The sequence below is a fragment of the Emydura macquarii genome, unplaced genomic scaffold (genome assembly GCF_026122565.2).
Source record: "Emydura macquarii macquarii isolate MOO-44397 ecotype Brisbane River unplaced genomic scaffold, CSIRO-AGI_Emac_v2 contig_746, whole genome shotgun sequence".
NCBI lineage: Eukaryota > Metazoa > Chordata > Testudines > Chelidae > Emydura > Emydura macquarii.
This window is the reverse complement of record NW_027130883.1, coordinates 447,585-466,912: the sequence shown is the minus strand read 5'-3', so window position 1 is coordinate 466,912 and position 19,328 is coordinate 447,585. Positions and strand designations below refer to the sequence as shown.

The 19,328-nt window shown below is 57.1% G+C and overlaps 2 protein-coding genes across 3 annotated transcripts; both read left to right on the top strand.

The window, feature by feature from the left end:
- Nucleotides 1-9,439: 9,439 nt before the first annotated feature.
- On the top strand, nt 9,440-12,952 carry U2AF1L4 (U2 small nuclear RNA auxiliary factor 1 like 4). 2 transcript variants are annotated; one of them, XM_067542977.1, is made up of 8 exons: nt 9,447-9,507; nt 9,713-9,800; nt 10,067-10,133; nt 10,376-10,425; nt 10,692-10,790; nt 11,066-11,199; nt 11,403-11,498; nt 12,017-12,952. In XM_067542977.1, exons 1-8 carry the CDS (start codon nt 9,464-9,466, stop codon nt 12,099-12,101), a joined length of 663 nt encoding a protein of 220 aa, XP_067399078.1. In that variant the 5' UTR covers nt 9,447-9,463; the 3' UTR covers nt 12,102-12,952. The 2 variants fall into 2 exon arrangements, with proteins under 2 accessions (XP_067399079.1, XP_067399078.1); XM_067542978.1 differs by lacking the exon at nt 11,403-11,498 and having other exon boundaries at nt 9,440-9,507.
- A 2,878-nt stretch (nt 12,953-15,830) lies between these two features.
- IGFLR1 (IGF like family receptor 1) lies at nt 15,831-18,588 on the top strand. Its single transcript, XM_067542952.1, has 8 exons — nt 15,831-15,877; nt 16,211-16,377; nt 16,456-16,645; nt 16,767-16,872; nt 17,153-17,303; nt 17,499-17,600; nt 18,034-18,126; nt 18,188-18,588. Exons 2-8 carry the CDS (start codon nt 16,236-16,238, stop codon nt 18,541-18,543), a joined length of 1,140 nt encoding a protein of 379 aa, XP_067399053.1. The 5' UTR covers nt 15,831-15,877; nt 16,211-16,235; the 3' UTR covers nt 18,544-18,588.
- The last annotated feature ends 740 nt before the right edge of the window (nt 18,589-19,328 follow it).

Below are 19,328 nucleotides of genomic sequence, written 5' to 3'. Positions count from 1 at the left end.
TACGCCAATTATTTATGTCGCGGTCGCTTTACCTGCCACTGAGATGCAGCCACCTCTGGGGAGGCAGCTGGCGAACAGCGGCACAGCAACGCTGCATGGGGATTGTTCGCCCAGCACTGAGATGCAGCCTCCTCTGGGGTGGGTGCAACAGGTGTTTAACACACAGATGCACAGCAACACTTTGGGACAGGAAGTGAAGGAGAATCCTGAATTCAACTGAAACCGCTGTAAGAATCTACGAATCAATAAATGCTTCTGGCAAAGGCTTTAGATTTGCTTCTGTGTCTTCATTTGTCTCTCACCTACATCTTAGTTAGCCATTTCTCTTTGCATGTGGCTAAAACAAATAACCTCTACTGAGCCCCCCTGCCCTGCTCTCTGTAGCACGGCACCTCTTCTGAGTCTCTGGATAGATAAACAGAGAGAGAGGGAGAGAAAGAGAGAGCGATGAATGACTAATAGAACACTAAGTAGATGCACCAAAGGACAGAGCGAGGACTAGACTGGTGAAAAGCAATATCACAGGGACCCCTGAGCATTGGAGAACGAAATTCAGGGAAATGCACAGACTAGGGGGGGAAACTTGCACCAGGAGGCAGATTCATAGATTCATGAACTCCAAGGCCAAAAGGGAGCATTGTGATCACCTAGTCGGACCGCCTGGATAACCCAGGTCAGAAAACTGCCCTCAGAATAACTCCCAGAGCCAAGCTTTTAGCAAAACACCCAACCTTGAGTTAAAAATGGCCAGTGACCAAGAATCCACCACGACCCTTAGGAAATGGTTTCAATGGTTAATTCCCCTCACTGTTAAAAATGTACGCCGCACTTCGAGTCTGAACGTGTCCAGCTTTACCTTCCAGCCATTGGATGGTGTTAGGCCTTTCTCTGTTAGATGGAAGAGCCGGGTATTCCATACTTGTTCCCCATTGGAGGAGTGTCTAGAGAAGCAGATGCACAGAGCAGACACTCGGGAAATAGTATTATGCTGGTCCAGAGCCATTGTGTAATGGTTCTCCATCAGCGCGCAAGGCAAAACCTGTGGATAAAAACCTGCCACAGTGTTGGAGGCAGCTGACCTGGCTGATGTTTTGGAGAGCCATAGAGAGGCATCGGAGATGGGGGAGTTGTTAATTCCTTTGAAAAGAGATTTGGTGTAACTGGATCAAGAGAGAAAAACCTGGGGAAAGCTGCCCCAAAGGCGGGCAGGACGGCAGAATGAAATATGCAGCTATAGAAAAGAGATCAGGTTGGTCTGGCATGATCAACCTTTATAAAGAAGAGTTTTCCCCCAGACCAGATTGGCAGAGACCCTGGGGAGCTTTTGCTTTCCTCTGCAGCATGGGGCACAGGCCATTTGCCGGTCTGAGCCAGAGTAAACAGTGGAGTTCCTCTAACTTGAAGTTTTGAGGAATTCAATCACTCAGCCAGAGGTTTCAGGGTGGGTGGGTGTCGTCTGTGGCCTGCGATGCACAGGTGGGATGCAAACACAGATGGGATGCAAATGCAGGGTACATCACCGCGCCCAAGTTACACAGAAACCCTCTCCCTTAAATACATTTACACGTCTCATTGCATTCACTGCACACACATTTTCAGATTGGCGTGGTTACTTGGTAGGAACCAATCCCTGTGCAGCGTGTTCTGGCCACGTACTGTCCATGTTCGACCTACTCTTTACCTCAACTCTGCATTCCTAATTTATCTTGTCCGCTGTAATTTTGTTCACAGGAAATGTTTCCCTGGGTGTTCTCCCTCTTATCTTAGCTAGCTCAGACGTCTTGTCTTTTAGCTTACTGACCCATTCACTTATCTTGGTAAGCACAAACATTTTATTTCCAGCCTGATGATTTATTTACCTCCCTAATCTGGTCAGCCAAAGACTGAGGCCTCATCCCATATGTTTAATGACCTGTGTCAGACCATCCAAGCAACCAGCTGCTATGCCTTGTCCTTATACCCCTGTTCTACAGGAAGCAATTTATCCCTTATATACACGGTGGGTAACAGCACAAAATTAGTGGTTAGGTACAGGTCATACATATGGGTCATAAATGTGGACAAGCTGAAATGGGCTTAATCTGCAGCAAGGGATATTAAGGTTAGATATTAGGAAAAACTTTCTAACACTAAGGGGAGTTAAACTCTGGAACAGGCTTCCAAGGGAGGGTGTGGGATCCCCGTCATTGGAGGTATCTAAGAACAGGCTGGACAAAGAGGTCTAGGTTCACCTGGTCGTGCATTTGCACAGGGGGCTGGACTTGATGACTTCTCGAGGTTCCTTCCAGTGGAAATTTCTTTGATACCATACTACAGAAATCTGTAATTCATCACACGGGGTACATGTGGTTGATGGAAAGGACCTGCAGGGGTGGAGAGATGCCGAGTCTCAGTTTACCATGAGTCAGTCCAATTCAACAGAGCCAAAGATTGTTCGCTCCGGCAAGGGGGATGTCTCCGATAGGCACTGAGGGTGTGTTGTTTGAGGTTCCTCTGTCCTGTGTAAACGTGAAATGTCTTGGGGATTCAAGTTTGGCTGAAGCTGGATTATCAGACTCAACGCGTGCAGGTATTCTTGTGGGTAACGACTCGGCAACAGATGCCAATATTGCCTTTATGGTCACATGCAAGCAAAGGGAAAAGCGGGCTGCAAATCATCAGAAAAATAAGTTCATGGTCACAAAGCAGATAGAGCCATCACCTGCGATGTCCTGAAGGGAACACTGCTGGAAAACCTGCCTTACCATGATAGACTCAAAGAGCACAATCTACTTAACTTAACAAAGAGAAGGTGAAGGGGTGACACGATCACAGTCTGTAAGTATCTACATGGGGAACAAACATTTAATAGGGGACTCTTCAATCTAACACGATCCAACGGCTGGAAGTTGAAGCACGACAAATTCAGACAGGAAATAAGGTGGACATTTTTAATAGTGACAGTAATTAGCTATTAGAACAATTTCCCAAGAGTCATGGTGGATTCGCCATCAGTGACAATTTTGAACTCAAGATTGGTGGTGTTTCCTGCTCTAGGAATTATTCTGGGGCCGTTCTCTGGCCTGTGATGTACAGGAGGTCGGCCGAGATGACTGGCCTTGGAGTCTATGAATTTGTGACGGGAATGATGCGACTTCTGAAAACTCAGAGGCTGAGGAGCAGAGAGATGAAAGGGGAAGCCCCGGCTTTGAAACAGGATCCCTGCCAGGATTGAAGCGTAGTGAGGAAATTGGAAATGGGTGGAGATGGAGATGGAGCAGAGGGATGGGCCCCCCACTACAAAAGATGGAGAGAGTGGGTGATTAGAGAGGAGAGGCTGGAGATGGAGCAGAAAGGGATGGATCTTTGGCAGATGACAGAACAAGGAGCAACGGTCTCAAGTTGCAGGGGGAGGTCTAGGTTGGACATTAGGAAAAAGTTTTTTACTAGGAGGGTGGTGAAGCATTGGAATGGGTTACCTAGGGAGGTGAGGAATCTCCATCCTTACAGGTCTCCAAAGCCCTGGGGGAGCCAGAGGTTAGTCCTGCTCAGGGGGTTGGACTAGATGACCTCTGGGGATTCTATGATTCTATGATGGATCTTTGGCCAAGTTCGGAGAACTAGCCACAGGGAAAGAGGACACCTCTCTCCCTGGGAGCCAGAGGTCTCATGCTCTGGGGGGCTGCGACCCACAGCTCACACACCAACAGCCAGCAGACAAGCGTGCAGTACCCTGAGTGTCCCTGTTGTACACCAACCTGATTCTGCGCCCAGCAACCTGCTGACAACACGACCGCCCCACCCTGGTTTCCACCAGCTCTGGGGGTGACCCTACCACCACCCTTCCAGTCCCAAATTTCCCCGACACAATCAACCCTGACATGCCCAGCCATCTCCTGGACCATTCAGAGAAATAACAAGGTTCCTTTTCTCCTTTAAAGAGACAATCCCCAGCAGCTTGCCACGTTGACTGGAGTTAACCATCACTCCCCTTCCAACACAGCACGGGGTTAGTTTACAGTAAAATGAGACAAGCTAATTAACAACAGAACATGGGTGAGGTGATGCCGAGGAAACACAAAGGAAGGCGGAGACGGTCACAAGCAAATAAAAGTGAAAACATGCACAGAAAAGTCTAGAACTTACTCTAGCATGGCATGGCCTTTGGTTAAGATGGTTTCACTCACCGATTACTCTTGGTCCATCATGGCTGACTGTCTCTCAGGCAGGACCTTCCACAGAAGTATGAGGTGCTGGTTCCCTTGTCTTCTCTGGTGAGAAGTAAAGATGGAGTCCCAGTTCCTTATCCTGCCAGAGAATTGTCTTTGTTCTCAAAGTTAGGCGAGCCCCCTGGGGATTGTTTCCTGTGTCTCCTTGGAACGCAGGAGCCGTGTTAATTCTCAGGACTTGTCTACACTTAAGATGCTGCGCGTCCGTGTAGATGCTACCTACACTGATGGGAAGGGGTCTCCCACTGCTGTACGTCATCCACCTCCCTGAGAGTCGGTAGCTAGGTCGACAGCAGAATTCTTCCATCAACCTAGCACCGGCGGCGTACTGAGGGGAAGGGCGGGGGGGCCAGGCCCCCGAGCGCCAGCCTGCAGAGGGGCGCCGGGCCAGCCCTTCACGATGGGTGGGGAACCGGGGGCACAGGAAACTCTGAGGAGCACTCCTCAGCGCCTCCCCCCCCCATGCATCTTGAAGGGCCGGCCCAGACCCCCTCCAAGCTGGCGCCGGGCTGCAGTGGGAGAGGTGGGTGCCACGTGCTGGGTAATTGCAGGAGGGACGGCAGAGCCAAGCCTGCATTTGCACCCCCCGCAGGTACAGAAGCCCTCCCCGGGGCAGCTGGGGGTCAGCGCTGGGATCCTTCTTGCCCTGTGCGGGGGAGGCGTGAGGTCTGCAGGGGGCGCAAATGTAGGTTTGGCCCCCAGGCACCGGAGACCCTCCCTACGCCGCTGTCTACACAGGGACTTAGGTTGGCTTAGCCACACCGCTCAGGGGTGTGGATTTTTCCTGCCCCAGAGCGACATATTTGGGTCGACCTCATTTTCTAGTGTAGACCAGGCCTCTGTCTCTCAAGCTCAAGCCAAGCCCCGGTGGTTTGCCTGAGAGCTTCGCTTCTGGCTTATCGGTGAATTGAGGCAGACCCACAGTCTTTGACTCGGACAGCCCTGGTGAAGTAATGTTACTTCCTGACTTCACATACAAGGCTAACGCGCACATCTTACAGTGATATTCATGACCAGGCTGCTATTCATTTTCCAGTGATGCCTTACAAGGCATGTTTTGGACAAACATCATGGCCGTAGCATGTAGAATGTGAATATAGGGGGGCCACGGTGGACAAAGTGACCTGGGATAAAAATCTGTTGTACAGAGAATGGATCTCTTCGAAGGAAATGAAGGCCAGAGTAGTGTGACGGGTGAAGGTGGCTCAGAAGGGACTAATAAACCTAGAACGCTGCATCTAGGGGGCAATTTTGGCTGGACTGACAAGGACTAATTGAAGTGGGGGCCGATCTGGGCGGGGGGGTGGAGGCTTGTACAAAACCAGGAAGTGTGCGCAGAAAGGGTCTGCAGAGGCGGGAGTAGGAAGAAGCCCAGGGAAATGCCAGTAGGGTTTGGGACAGTGCAGACTTGGCTGTGATTGTAGGGTCCATGGGCTAGCCCCTGGAGTAGCGAGTGGGCCCAGGTTCCCCAACCAGACACTGGGAAAGCGGCACAGTCGTGAATCAGAAAACTGCCTGGAATGGCACCCGGACAGCTGATCCACTGAGACTTTGATACCCCAGCAGGAGAAAACTGTATAGTGATTTGGCCAGAGGGCCAAGCCATTAAGATGAAGGGCCAAGCCATGATGACGAAGCACTGCAAATCCTAGACAGCAAGAGAGGCTGCAGCACGAACAGAGCGAAGGAAGGACCGGTTGGACCGGGCAGAGCTAATCCCCAGACGCAGCCACCAGGAGATGCTCCAGCGATGAGCGCCACAGGTAGTCAGAAGGGAGCTTGCGAATCCCACAAAACAGAGGGAGCAGGCATTGCGAATGGCAAACTTTGCCAGGGCACATACTGACCACAAAGCTATTTATGGCAAAACGGGAGATTCTCAGCTCCCAGGTGTGCAAGCCGTACGCTGTCACGCCCAGCAAGCTGCTTAGCACCTGAAGTAGCAAGATCCAAGTAATGTATCTCAGATACCAAGTGGGAAATCCAGGTGTGAGGCCGGAACATAGTGAGGTAGAAGACATAACGGGCCAGTCTCCTCTCAAGACTCCACATCACTGTCCACAGGGCCAGCAGAATATCAAAGTATCTACAGAAAGCTCGTATCTTGTCAAGATTCCTAATCATTTTTTTAATGGCCCATTCATAGTCAGACATCTAGGCAAAACCCACCTATGTCTTTAGCCTGCCCTGAGAGCAAACTTGGACCTTTTTTCCACCACTGGGCAGCCATGCAAAATACAGGGGAATCTGAGGCATGAATAGACATCATAAAAATATTACAGAAAATTTCCACTTCATTACACTTGGTCACCAGGATGTCTCGGTGATGGGCCATTCAGGCGCAGAGAAGTCTTCACCCCATGCTGACTGGCCGATGCTGCAACACAAGCTTCAAGCGTTTAGCCTTGCACGTGACTAAGACTTTGTCGTTGCCTCAGATGGTTTCCCATTCAATCCGCTGTAACCACTCAAAGGTGCAAAAGGAGCATTGCGACAGACAGCATCGGCCCTGGCTGTGAATAGAAACAAAAGAGGGTTTTCAGTGCAACAAAGGGAAACCCCTTGAGAAGTGGGGAAGTCAGAGGGGCCATTCATGAACCCCGTGATTCTGATTTGTCTGAAATCAGCCAGCTCTACATAAGCCTGAACGTGCAGAAGGGAAAATCTACTTTATTAGAGAGGAAAGTTAACGGTTGATTAGCATCAACCTGCTTCAGGTTTTATGTTTTGTATTGTAGCCACTTGTTTCCACCTCTCTCTCATTTCTAGTTAGATTTTTCTTTCTTAAATAACCCCTAGTTCTTTTATTGTAAGTGCTCGCAAGTGTTGTGTGGTTTGCAGGAGCAGTGGTTTAAGAAAAAACATAAACTGGGGCACACTGGGTGCAGAGGATCTGGAATTTCTGGGAGGGGCCAGTGACAGAGGCTGGATCGCACACGGGAATTATTCAAAGGATGTTGGGGTGCATCTACTGTTAACCAGCAAGATAAAGACAAGGCTGGAATAGCCCAGAGGACGAGGCGGTGCCAGGACAAGAAAGATGCCCTCTCATGGAAGGAAACTACTGGGTAACCCTGAGAAACCAAACAGTGGTGTTGTCAGCAAAATCTGTTCCCCATTTTCTAGATAACCACAAACCACGCTCCCAGCACTTGCCCGCCAGTTACTGAGAGACTAAAGAGGGTGAAGGTGGGGAATAAGGAAAGATGTTTGTTATTTGCAGTTTGTTTATTTCAGGCAAGGAAACAGGACTGCAGAAGAGGAAGGATGAGCAATGAAAGAGATGCTAAGCACAGCAAAAAGCAGCTGGAAGAGCTGTGCGAGAAGGGCTTATTCACTGCAGGAAAAAAACGTGGATGAGTCCTTCTCAAGGCCTATCACAAGCCACACAAAAGAGAGACAAGTTTCCCCAGTAGGCCTGAAGATTGGAGGCTGCAGAGCAGGGCAGAGACAGGCCTTCAACCCTACAACTGAACGCCCAAAACAGATACAGCTGGAGAGGCAAAGGCTGCCGCTGGAAAGCCTTGGGTTCAAACTACTCTAGAGGAAGAAGAAAAAGAGAGAGCATGAACACCAGCAGAGGTTGGCAGAAACTGGAGCCCAAGAAAAGAAGAGAGGAGAGACTGAACATAATGAACTACAAAAGCAGACCCCTCAACTCACGGATATTACTCCCCCAAAGTCACCCAGCAGGGACAAATGTGCCCTGCATACAGACAGGGATTGTTTTGAGGAGTATACCACCATTTTCAAAAGAATGTGTGTACTGCAAAAGTTTCCGGACGAGAAAAGAATAGCCCACACTGCCACGTAAAACACTGTGAGTACTGAATGAGATGGATGTGGCTGAGGCATTGAAACACGATGATTTTTAAAACTCTGGGTTGCAGAGTTCAGGTCACTCCCAAAGTGAGGTTCAGAAAACTGCTGGTGAGAGAGACACGCTTTCACGCTAGACAGAGGGAAGAAGACGCTCTGGGAAAGGTACTCTTCGCATCACAGCTAAATGCCAGGTGGAACAGATTGTTTAGCGTACGTAGTTAGCACGTATTCTAAGAGACCATCTACGTTAAAGGTCAGTCCCAGGGGAAAGGTGAGAAATCACGACCGTGCTGAAACGCCCCAGCAGGTGTTTTCCAACAAGCCGGGTCAGGCTGAGGAGGCGATCCCTGAAATCAACGCCGCACATCCAGCGCCCTGTTCCAGGGAACAGGAGGGGCAAATCCAGGTGGAAATGAAGAGGGTCTAACAGCCCCTGGGCGACCTCCACTCATCCTGGGCCCCCAAAAGGGATGAATGTAAAAGAGGGTGTGTTGAGCACAGAAAACACGTGCTACCCAGGGCCTGATCCCGGCCCGGTGACCAGGGCCCGATCCTGGCCCGGCGCCCAGGACTGACACGAGTTGCTCAGTGAAAACCTCCTGAGCAGTTTGGACGTTGCCAAGAGGCACCAGCCTTTAGCAGCGGGGCAGACACACCGATCCGGGGCTGGGCGTGTTCACACTGCTGCTAACCGAAGCCGGAGTCAATTCGGAGGCTCCTCAAGCAGGCGTTAACGGCCCGGCCGGACGTCACCACCTCAGACAGCCACGCACGAGGCCGGAGACGCTGGTTCCCTATCACGGGCCCCGCCCACCAAGACACACCCACCCACTCCCGCGCCCAAGGCCCGGCCCGGCCCCTGTGACTGAGCGTGACCCACCCCCGCCCCGCCGCCGCCGGCTGATCCAATCAGCGCACACGCCGCCTCCCCGCCAGCCAGGGCCCCGGGCATGCCGGGATTTGTAGTCCGGGAAGGACTCCAGCCCTGGGGCCGTCGCCTTCGCTCTGCATGCTGGGAATCGCTCCCCTCTTGTGTAACAGGCAGGGGGGAGGGGAAAGAGCTGTTTGCCCCGGTGCATTACGGGAAGTGTAGTCCCCTGTCCTTGCAACGGCCAATATAAGGAAGCCATCTTGCCGCGGAGCATGCTGGGGGCCGCAGTCCCTGCCTTTGCACTTACGGGGGGAGGAGGTGTCAGCCATCTTGCCGCGGTGCGTGCTGGGAGCTGTAGTCCCGTTCTCTGACGGAGGGTGAAGGGGCGCGTCGCTCCCCACCGGCCCCTCTGGGCTCTTCGGCCCCTGCGAGTGCGAGGGCTGAGGATGGAGACGGGCGGGGATCCCGGGCGAGGCCGGCTTTCGCCCCCTGGGGAGATAGGGACTACAACTCCCAGCGTGCTCCGGGGCGGGGCCGAGGCGAGGCAGGCGGCCGAGGCAAGATGGCCGAGTACCTGGCCTCCATCTTCGGCACCGAGAAAGACAAGTGAGTGGGGGGAGGGGTCAGAGGTGACCAGAGGTCAAAGGTCAGAGGAGCAGGACCCCTGGGTTGTATCCCCGGCTGGGGGAAGGGAGGGGTGGGGAGGGAAGGGGAGTCTAGTGGTTAGAGCGGGGGGAGGGGTCCCAGGCAGGCTGGTGGGTGCTGGAGCCGCCAGCCCCTCGCTCACGACACGTCTCTGGCCCTTTTCCAGGGTTAACTGCTCTTTTTACTTTAAGATCGGGGCTTGTCGGCACGGAGACAGGTGTTCCCGCCTGCACAACAAACCCACCTTCAGCCAGGTGAGCCGGGCGGAGGGGTGGGGAGGGGGGCGTCAGGATGCAGCCACCTCTGGGGTGGGGTAGCTGTGGAACCGCCGCATATAACACTGCACAGGGAGGGTTTGCCCAGCATTGAAATGCAGCCACCTGTGGGGTGGGGCAGCTGGGGAACAGCCACCCATAACTCTGCAGGGGGAGGGCTTGCCCAGCACTGAGATGCAGCCACCTCTGGGGCGGGGCAGCCAGGGAACACGGGCTCCTCACTGTGTCTGTGTCTCCGTTTCTAGACCATCGTGCTGCTGAATCTCTACCGGAACCCGCAGAACACAGCCCAGTCTGCAGACGGCTCACATTGTGAGTACCTGATCCCCCCCCTCCCAGCTCAGCTACATGGGAAGTGCACAGCCTCCCCGGCCTTCTCGTCCCTTAACACCATCGTCGGGCCTCCGTCCATGAGCCTGGCTGCCACTTTGCTTGGGAGGAAGCTCGCAGCCTCTGGAGATGCCCCTCTCCCATGGCGACAGGAGGTACAGCGGACGGCTTGCCCTTTGTCCGACCGTGGAGTGAGTGAGTCTGTCTGTCTGTCTCTCCTTCAGGTCATGTCAGCGATGTGGAAGTGCAGGAGCATTACGACAATTTCTTTGAGGTGAGTCACTGAGAACTGGCTGGGGATAGATCGCAGGAGTCCTGGCTTTAACCACTAGATACCACTCCCCTCCCAGAGCTGGGAATAGAAGCCAGGGGGCTTGACTGCGTCTCGTGCTAGGCAAGCCATCCTCCTGTGGCATCGCTATGCGGCTGTTCCTCAGCTGCCCCGCCCCAGAAGTGGCTGCATCTGAGCATCGGGCGAGCCGTCCCCCTGCTGCATCACTGTGCATTCGCTCCATGAAGCTCATTCTGTCCCTCTGCCAGGAGGTCTTCACGGAGCTGGAGGAGAAGTACGGGCAGATCGAGGAGATGAACGTTTGTGACAATCTCGGGGACCACCTAGTCGGCAACGTCTATGTCAAGGTAACCCCCAGTTCTCCGCTCCCCTGAGCCAGCCAATCCTCACCCTGGGATCAGAACCGGGGCCACCTGGAGGAGAAAACCCTGTGCCCCATTCCCGGCCCCCCCTTAGCCAGTCAGTCCCCACCCTCAGGCCAGATCAGAACCGCTGCCAACTGGAGGGGAAAGGCCCTGTCTCCCATTCCCCACCCTCCCAAACCAGCCAGTCCCTGCCCTGCGGCCGGACTGGGACCAGCACCCCCTAGAGGCAGGCCCCTTACACCCTCGTCCCTCCCCAGTTCCGGCGGGAGGAAGACGCCGAGCGGGCCGTGGCGGAGCTGAACAATCGCTGGTTCAACGGCCAGGCCGTGCGGGCCGAGCTGTCCCCAGTCACTGACTTCCGCGAATCCTGCTGCCGCCAGTACGAGATGGGGTAAGTGACCGGGCATGGGCACGGCCCCTCTGGGACTCTGCCCTCGTTAACCCCTCGGGGATCCCCCCCCATCCCCAGGCAGGTACCCACCAGGCATTCCAGCCCCATTGACCCTTCAGGGTCAGTGCCCCCTACTCCCAGTACCAGCTGCCAGGAGGGATCCCCATTGCCGACCCGTCACTCCCTGGCTCTCTGCCCCGCAGGGAGTGCACACGTGGGGGGTTCTGCAACTTCATGCATCTGCGGCCCATATCCCGGGAACTGCGCAGACAACTGTACGGGCGCAGCCGGCGCCGGCGGTGAGTGAGGGGCAGCTGGAGGGGGGTGAGCAGCTCTGCAGGGTGCTCTCCCAGAGCAGGGGGATGCAGGGGTACCGCGGGGGCAGGGTAGGGAGGTCTCTGGGCTAATATTCATGAGGATGGGGAAGGGGTTCTGGGGTAGAATGGGGGGTAGGGTTGGGGGTGCTGGGTGAAAGATGAGGGGTGGCCCCCGAGGGGCATGCCCCCTGGAGGGAGCTTTGGGTGGGGAAGAGGGGGTGATACAGCGAGGGCCGAGGGGAAAGCTCTGAGTGAAGGGGGTTCCTCCTGGGGGCTGTGGTGGTCTCCAGGGGCTGGAGGGGGATGCAGCGCCCCCTGGGGGCGGGAGTGGAACACAGCACACTCTAATGCAGCTTGCGGGGTGGGGCAGGGCAGGACATAGAGGGACCAGAGGGATCTCTAGTGGCTTGGAGGGACACAACCCCCCCTGGGGACTGGAGGGGGGCACAGAGCCCCCTGGGGTCAGGCTGTGGCCGTGCTGACTCTGTTCTCTCCCCCAGGGCCCCGTCCCCCTCACGCTCCCAGGACCGGCCCCATGGCAGGAAACGCCAGCGCTCACATGACCATCGCTATGGCCGCTTCTGACGGCTCCCTGCCTCCTCCAAGCCACCGGGACTCAGGCCGCCCCCCGACCTGCCGCAGACCCAGCAGGGTGCAATGACTGGATCCCCCAGGGTGGGAAGGTTTGGGGGATCCCCAAAGCTTCTCAATATTTACACTCTGCTAGTCTAACCCTGCAGAGCCCATGGTTATACTGGGGAGAGGCCTCTTCCAGACTGGGGGGGTCGCCTGGGCACAATGGTCATGGGATGTAATGATGAAAGCTGCAATAAACTAGACATGACCCCCCCCTGCACCCCCGTCTCATTGAGTCCAGAGGCAGCACAAATCAGAGCTTACAGCGACTCACAGCAGGGGCCATGCCATGGGGGGCAGGGCAGGGGGCTCCGGGCTGCAGGGAGCGCAGGAGGGGAACTAAATCTGGTTTTGCACGTGTCCTGTCAAGCCCCGTTCCTGAAGTGAGGCTCCTTCCCAGTACCCATGTTGACTTGACCCCGCGTCCAACCTTCCCGCGCACCGTGGCACTGCCTCTGCCTACGTAGCACGGTGCCTGTCTGGGCCCGCTTCTTTACCCAGCTCTGTAGCAGCACAACCACTGAGTCAGCGTCTTCATTTTGACCTTTTCAACCGAGCCGGCTGTGTTGCCTCCCTGCCGCGGCTGTGTTTTTTACGCCGGGGTCGTATCAAGCTGCAACATGGAATTCCAGTAAAAACACCCCGACCCGCTATTTTCCAAGGCTTCTTCCCTTCTTCGAGAAATCGCCCTCAGTAGGCAGGAGCCAGAAGAAGAGAAAAAGTGGATCAAAACCTTTGGCCTTTGAAAGGAACTTCCGCGTTAAGTATGAGCCGCCCTTAGTGACTGCAGCGGTTGTTTTGGGGTGTGATCTGAGGTCTAAAGAGGCAGATAATTACAAACCTTCCTTCTTAGCTAGTGCCTCCCAGCAGCTGCCCTCCAACGCTTCACAACCTGGTCTGGTACCACACCCGGCTGGGTGTTTAAGTGTCAGGCCGTCTGGGCATGACTCACGCAGACTGTCAGTAACAGGGCAGATCCCCACAGGCTGGGGGGGACTGGTCTAGAATTAGATTTCCCCAAAGGCCAGTAACAAATGTAAACGCCTGGATCACTGGAACAGTCTCACCATGGAGGTGCAGACAGTCTCCTTCGGCTGTCCAGTCTATTTCGCCACCCAGACAAAGGGGCCTGTGTGAGCAATGGGCACTGACACCAAAAATCACACCACATTCAGGTCGCGACTGGTCACTTACCCCAGATCCACTGGGACCCTAGATCAGTGGTTTTCAACCTGTGCTCCAGGGGGCCCCACACTCTGTCTTAAGATTTCCAAAGGGGGCCGCACGTCCATTGGAAATGTTTTAGGGGGCCGAAAATGAAAAAAAGGTTGAAAACACCAGCCCTAGGTCTTCCCCCAAAGACAGCAGCTGGCGCCGATCCCCTCATAAACTAGCTAAAAGGTTTGTGGGTGAGGAATAAGAGACTTATTTAGAGGTTAAGGCAACCAAACATACAGAGAGGCCTGCAAATCTGTGGACATCCACGACTCTCATCTGTATCTGCAGATGCGGCTCTTTGTTTACCATCTTTGCAGATGGTGGATGGGATGTGGAGCCACGTTTTTTATCTGCACGGGCTCTAGAACAATGGCTGTCAAATGGGGGGGAGCATGGTTTCAGGGGCTCTGCCCAACGGGGGTTAAAACCCTGAGCCCCAGCGCCCTCCTTAGAGATAAAGCCCCACGGGGTGGGCACGCTAGGGCCCCGGGCTTCAACTCATGGGGGGTTCTAGGCTTCTGCTTACGGACACTCTGAAACCACAGACGTCCAATTCAGAACCGCTGGGCATGGATGCGGGTCCATATAAAAGCTGGAGTGTGGATGGTGGGTCGGATACAATTTAATTACCTCGTCTGTAAAGGTCACGCAAGGCTCTAACCATGCCCACACCAATGAGTTGCCATCTGACTGAAGAGTGGCGGGATGTAGTGATCTGTCTTTGCAGGCGGCCCCCCGCAGGGATCTCTGCTTCATTCGGTTCAGAGCCTCTGGCCCTGGCAGAGCCAAGCAGCCAAAAAGCCGGACGTTTTTCCTGTGACTTCATTCGAGTTCTTTCATTCTGCTTCCAAGCCCGCAGACCGAGCGTCCCTGCACGTCGCATTCCCAAGTGGGACAATCCGTTGTATTGCAATGATTCTTGAGGACTCTCTGATTTCGCTTGTCCTCCTGGCTGGGTGCCGGCCCCCGGTTCACAAGTTCAGAGCAAACGCTTTTCCGAGTTAGGAAGCAAAAATTACATCTTTCCTTATTGCCAGGAATAGCGACGCTGCATGTGAGATTACCGCAGGCAGCTATTTACAAGCATTGCATAGGGGCTGAACACATTCTCCTGACTAATCAGTATTTTGAGCAAAACTAGCACACTGGTGACTCAGCTCCCAGTCTGCGAGGTCTTAGCTAACACCTGCAGCCGGGCACGAGCTGGCATCTGGCCTGCCAGCGTCACAAACGTAACTTGGGAACCTGTGAAAGTCCCATAAAGCGACTCCCTGCACCTCTCGAGTCCTAAGCCCCTATCCAAATCTGGCCCGGTGGCTTTGCAGAACTCAGATCTCGGCCTCTCCCGTCTGCTTTGGATTTGCAGAAAGAGGGAAAAGAAGCTTCTGGTTTTTTCAATTCCCAGGCGGCGGTGTGATTTGGAACGAGCTAGGCCCAAAAGGCAGAAAATATTTCCTCTGCACTTGCCCCCTAATCTGTATCCCAGCTCACAAAGGTGGAAAGTTTTTTTCTCCCCAACAGAAACTGTAACAGCCACAGAGCGACGGCATGCCCCTCGCTGAAATGCAGCCAGTTCTGGGGAGGAGCAGCTGGGGAACAACCACACATAATGCCACCCATGGATGGCTCACCCTGGCCCTGAGGTGCACCCAACACCCTCGGATTGTAGGAGCGAGAGTTCCACTCAGTGCCCATCCTTCTACCAAGAATCCTCCCGCCCGTTTGCAGTCCTGCCCACACACCCTGAGTTCTGCGGCATTTACTGTCACCGTCTTTTCCTGCACTCACAGCCTCTGCGTTTTGCCTAGATTCATGAGCTGCAAGAACCCCAGAGCCGGCTGAGTCTCAGTGGTGGTGAGTGCAGCATTACGTGCAGCCGTTAGCCAGCTGCCCCACCCCAGAAGTAGCTGTATCTCAAGGGTGGGTGAGGCATCCCTATACGGCAGTGTTTCTCACATAGTGTTCGGGTCCTGCAGGCTGAGTTGAAGGGTTCTGCGAAAAAGCGGAACCGCGCCGCCGAAATTAACAGAAATCGTGCGCCGCCGAAAAGCCGCGAGCGCACCGCCGAACAGCTGTGATCGCGCCGCGGAAAACAGCTTAGAGAGCGCGCCGCAGAAAACAGAGAGCGCACCGCCGGAAAGGGGAAGATTTCCTGGACTTGTCGGCGGAGGGTATGGCATGGCCGCGCAAGGGTGCCGCGGCGAAATATAATTGAGAAACACGGTGTTACCTGCAGCCGTTCCCCAGCCGCCCCACCCCAGAGGTCGCTGCATCTCAGCGGCTGCTGGGTAATCCCCCTGTGGTTGGCACTGGTGAGCTCACGGAATATATCCGCTTCAGTTGACATGGTTGTTATTGACGCTCAGGAAGCCTGCAGGATGAACAGGAAATGGGGTGCAGCTTGAGGGGCGGGGGGACCAGCCTGACCGAGTCCACACCCCTTCCCCTGGTGAACGGCGAAACAGACGCGCGTGTAACTTACCAGCCAAGACAGACGTGGAGGGACAGTAGGAAACAGAGCAGGGGGGAGAGCCTGGGGGGACAGGTGGGTGGGTGAGCTGGGGGGAGGCACGGGTTGTGGTGGCTGTGAAGGGGAGGTGGTGTGGGGCAGCGGCACAGGCTGGAGGGGGACTGTGAGAAGGGGGGTGCAGCTGGGGGAAGGTTGAGGTAAGCAGGGGGCGATTTAAGGACCTGAGTGTGGTTGGACTCAGCAGGGGGGTTCCAGTAGAGCAGGGGCTGGGGTAGGTGTGATGGAGAATTGGGGTTGAGCTGGCAGACGAAGCAGCAAGGGGGGTGTAGGTGACCCCCCCCCTTCAACTCACCCTGCCCCCGTCTCCCAGCCCCTCTCCCGCTCCTGGCCCCGCCATGCTGCTGTACCTGCTGCTCTGCCTCCTGCCCGGCGCCCGACCCTTCTCCAGCCGCTGCGGCCGCCTGCAGTACTGGCATCAGGGGGCCCAGGCCTGCGTCCCCTGCGAGATCGGCTACGCGCACCACGTCCCGCTGCTCGGTGAGTGGGGGGGGGGCTCAGCCAGGGGGCACCGTGCCGTGGGGCAGGGGACTCTGACCCACCCTTTGGTCTCCCCAGGGCGGGAGTTCACCGAGAACTGCGGCATGAGGGACCAAGGCGGCCGCTTCGCGTCGCCGAGCCAGGAGTGTCCCTCCGGCACCTTCAACGACGGGCGCTTCCTGCGCTGCCAGCCCTGCTCCGCCTGCCCGCCCGGCGCCCAGCTCGCCCCCTGCACGCCCCTGCACGACGCCCACTGCTGCGCCCCCGGGTACGTGGCTCAGCCTGGGTTAGAGCAGGGGGCTGGGAGCCAGGACGCCTGGGTTCTCTCGGGGGGTCGGAGGGGGGCTGCTCTTCGCCCCCTGTGACGTGGCCTCTCGCTCCCTTCGCAGGCAGCGGCAGGGGCCGGACGGCAGGTGCCAGACCCGGTGCTGCTTCCCGGCCGAGCAGTGTCACGCCGCCGTGCGGGCCGCCCTCGACTGCACCAGCCCCGCCACGGTACGTGCCGGAGTGGACCCTCGAAGGCAGGGGAGACTGTTACAGCGGGGGGGCTGGGAGCCAGGACGCCTGGGTTCCCTCCAGGGCTCTGGGAGGGGAGCGGTGTCTGGTGATTAGAGGGGGTTGGGGGAGCTCGAACTCCTGGGTTCTCTCCCTGGTTCTGGGAGGGGAGTGGGATCTAGTGGTTAGAGGGGGCGGGGCTGGGATCCAGGACTCCAGGTTTCTATTGGGGGGGGGGGGCTCAGATGTGTTAATTCCCTGTTGCCCGATTGCCTTTCAGACCCTCAGCGGGGCCTCCCTTGGGTCCCCCACTTCGCTTCTGCCTGCTGAGGTTCTGAAGAGCTCCAGCTACACTCCTGGCTCCGCTCCTACCTCCATCCCTGGGACCCCTCAGCACCCCGGAGGGCATGGACCCCCCAGCGAGACGGCCGGTACGTGGGGTGCGCAGTTACGGTTGTCAGCGCCCCCCCAGTGGGCCAGGCCGGGAGCTGCCCCCACCCCCTGCCCCACAGCAACCCCGGCTGGGCAAGGCCAGACACTCCCCCCACAGCCACCGCCCCCCCCCCCCCGGGCATGGCCAGAGAAGCCAGGAGCTGCCCCCCATGACCCGCTGTCGCCCCTTGCAGGCTGTGTTGGATACATCACCCTCTTGCCGCTAGTGGTGCTGATGCTGGTGGCTGGGACCCTCGTTCTTGTCTGGATGCGGTGCAGCCAGCGGCCCTGCCAGGGTGAGTAGCCAGCCCGCCCCGTACCCACCGACTCCCCTTTTGCCCATGCTGCAATAGACCCCACCCTCTGCCCTTTAAGCTCCTCCCCCGGGCTGCAGCCTGTCCCTCCCCCACCCCCGTTTTCATTGAGGGCCTGAGGCAAAGGCTGGGAGGAGCCTGCCACATGGGGGCGGGGCTTTTAGGAAGGGGAGGGCCCTGACCCACTATGGGAGGGGCCCTTTGTGAGAGTGGGAGGGGCCTGCCTACAAGGGAGGAGCTCACAACCTGCATGCAGTGTTATTGAAGTGGGTGGAGCCTAGCCCCTGGGGGCGAGGCTCAGCTCCATGGGCAGTGGCTGGGGCTCTGGAGGCTGCTCTGCTCTGGCCTCCTGGCTCCCCCCCCCCGCGCTGAGGGGCCCGGGCCCCACTCTCACCCTTCCCCTTCTGCTCCCCAGCCTGTGGCCTCATGGCTAAGCACCGCCTCCTGCCGCCCCCACTGAGCACAGAGGAAGCGACCAGCCTCGCAGCGCCCCCGGCTGGCTGTGTAGGTAAGTGCAGCTCCCTCCCTCCACCAGCCATGCCACCCCCCCCCCCCCCCCCCGGACCCAGCTCACCCGCTCTGTCTGCTCCACAGGCCTGGGGGGGCGCCGCTGCAGCGCCTGCTGGACGACGCCGACCTGCTGGAGCAGCTGATCATGCTGCTGGACCCCGAGGGAAAGGCTGGGGGGGGCACCCGGCACCTGGCCGCCCGCTACGGCCTCTCCGCCACCTGGATCGACTACGCCTATTCCCTGCGCAGCACCCGCAGCCCCCTGCGCGCCACCCTGGAGACGGTGGCTGCCCGCCAGCCCGACGCCACGCTGGGGGAGCTGGCTGGGCTGCTGGCTGCCATGGGGCGCAAGGATGCCCTGCAGGTGCTGGAGGGGGTGCAGCTGGGAGCATCCTCCCACAGCCCCCAGCTCTGACACCAGTGCCCCCCCCCCCCCCGCCACCTGCCGCTGGAGGAAGGTAACAAGACAGGGCGTCGTTCACCTGTGTCCGCTCTCACGGCCCAGCCGTACGGCTGAACGCCCAGCGGGCTCGGAGCAGCAGCCCTAGGTTGCCAACTGCCCCTCGGCAGGAGGGCAGGGGCTGCAAGGATCACGGCGAGCGCAGGCTGGCAGGACACCTGGGATCTGAGCCATTAGCCTCGCCCTGCACCAAGGGCAGCCATGGAGCATTACTGCAGAAAAAGGCAGCCCGCCAGAGCCAGGTGCAGCGGAGGGGGGCTACCCCCCCTCACCCCCGCCTAGCCCTGGACTCGGTGCCAAAGCCGGTCACGTCAAAGGCCCTGCGCTAGGGCCAGCAGGAGGCACCAAAGCTGCAGCGAGACCTTGATGCCGACCCCCAGCCGGGACACAGTAACTGACCCCGACCCACGGCTGGGACTTTTCTGATGTGGCCACCTGTGGGGCAGGGCCGCTGGGAAACAGCCACAGCAACAAACCATGGCAACAACTCGCCCAGCACCGCTAGGCGGCCACCTCTAGGGTGGGGCACAGCTGCACATAACACGGCATAGGGCCAGCGCCTGCAATGAACCCGGCCGCAGCAGCATTCCCAAGTCTCCAGCTGAGTAGGTTAAGACTGTGGTGCCCCAGGCCTTAACCAAACCTCCCAGCCTATGGGGCAGCACCCCAGCCCTGGGACCCACTGCCCCATCTCCAGAAGCCATTCTCCCCCCTGCCAGCAGGTGTCAGCACACCCCCAC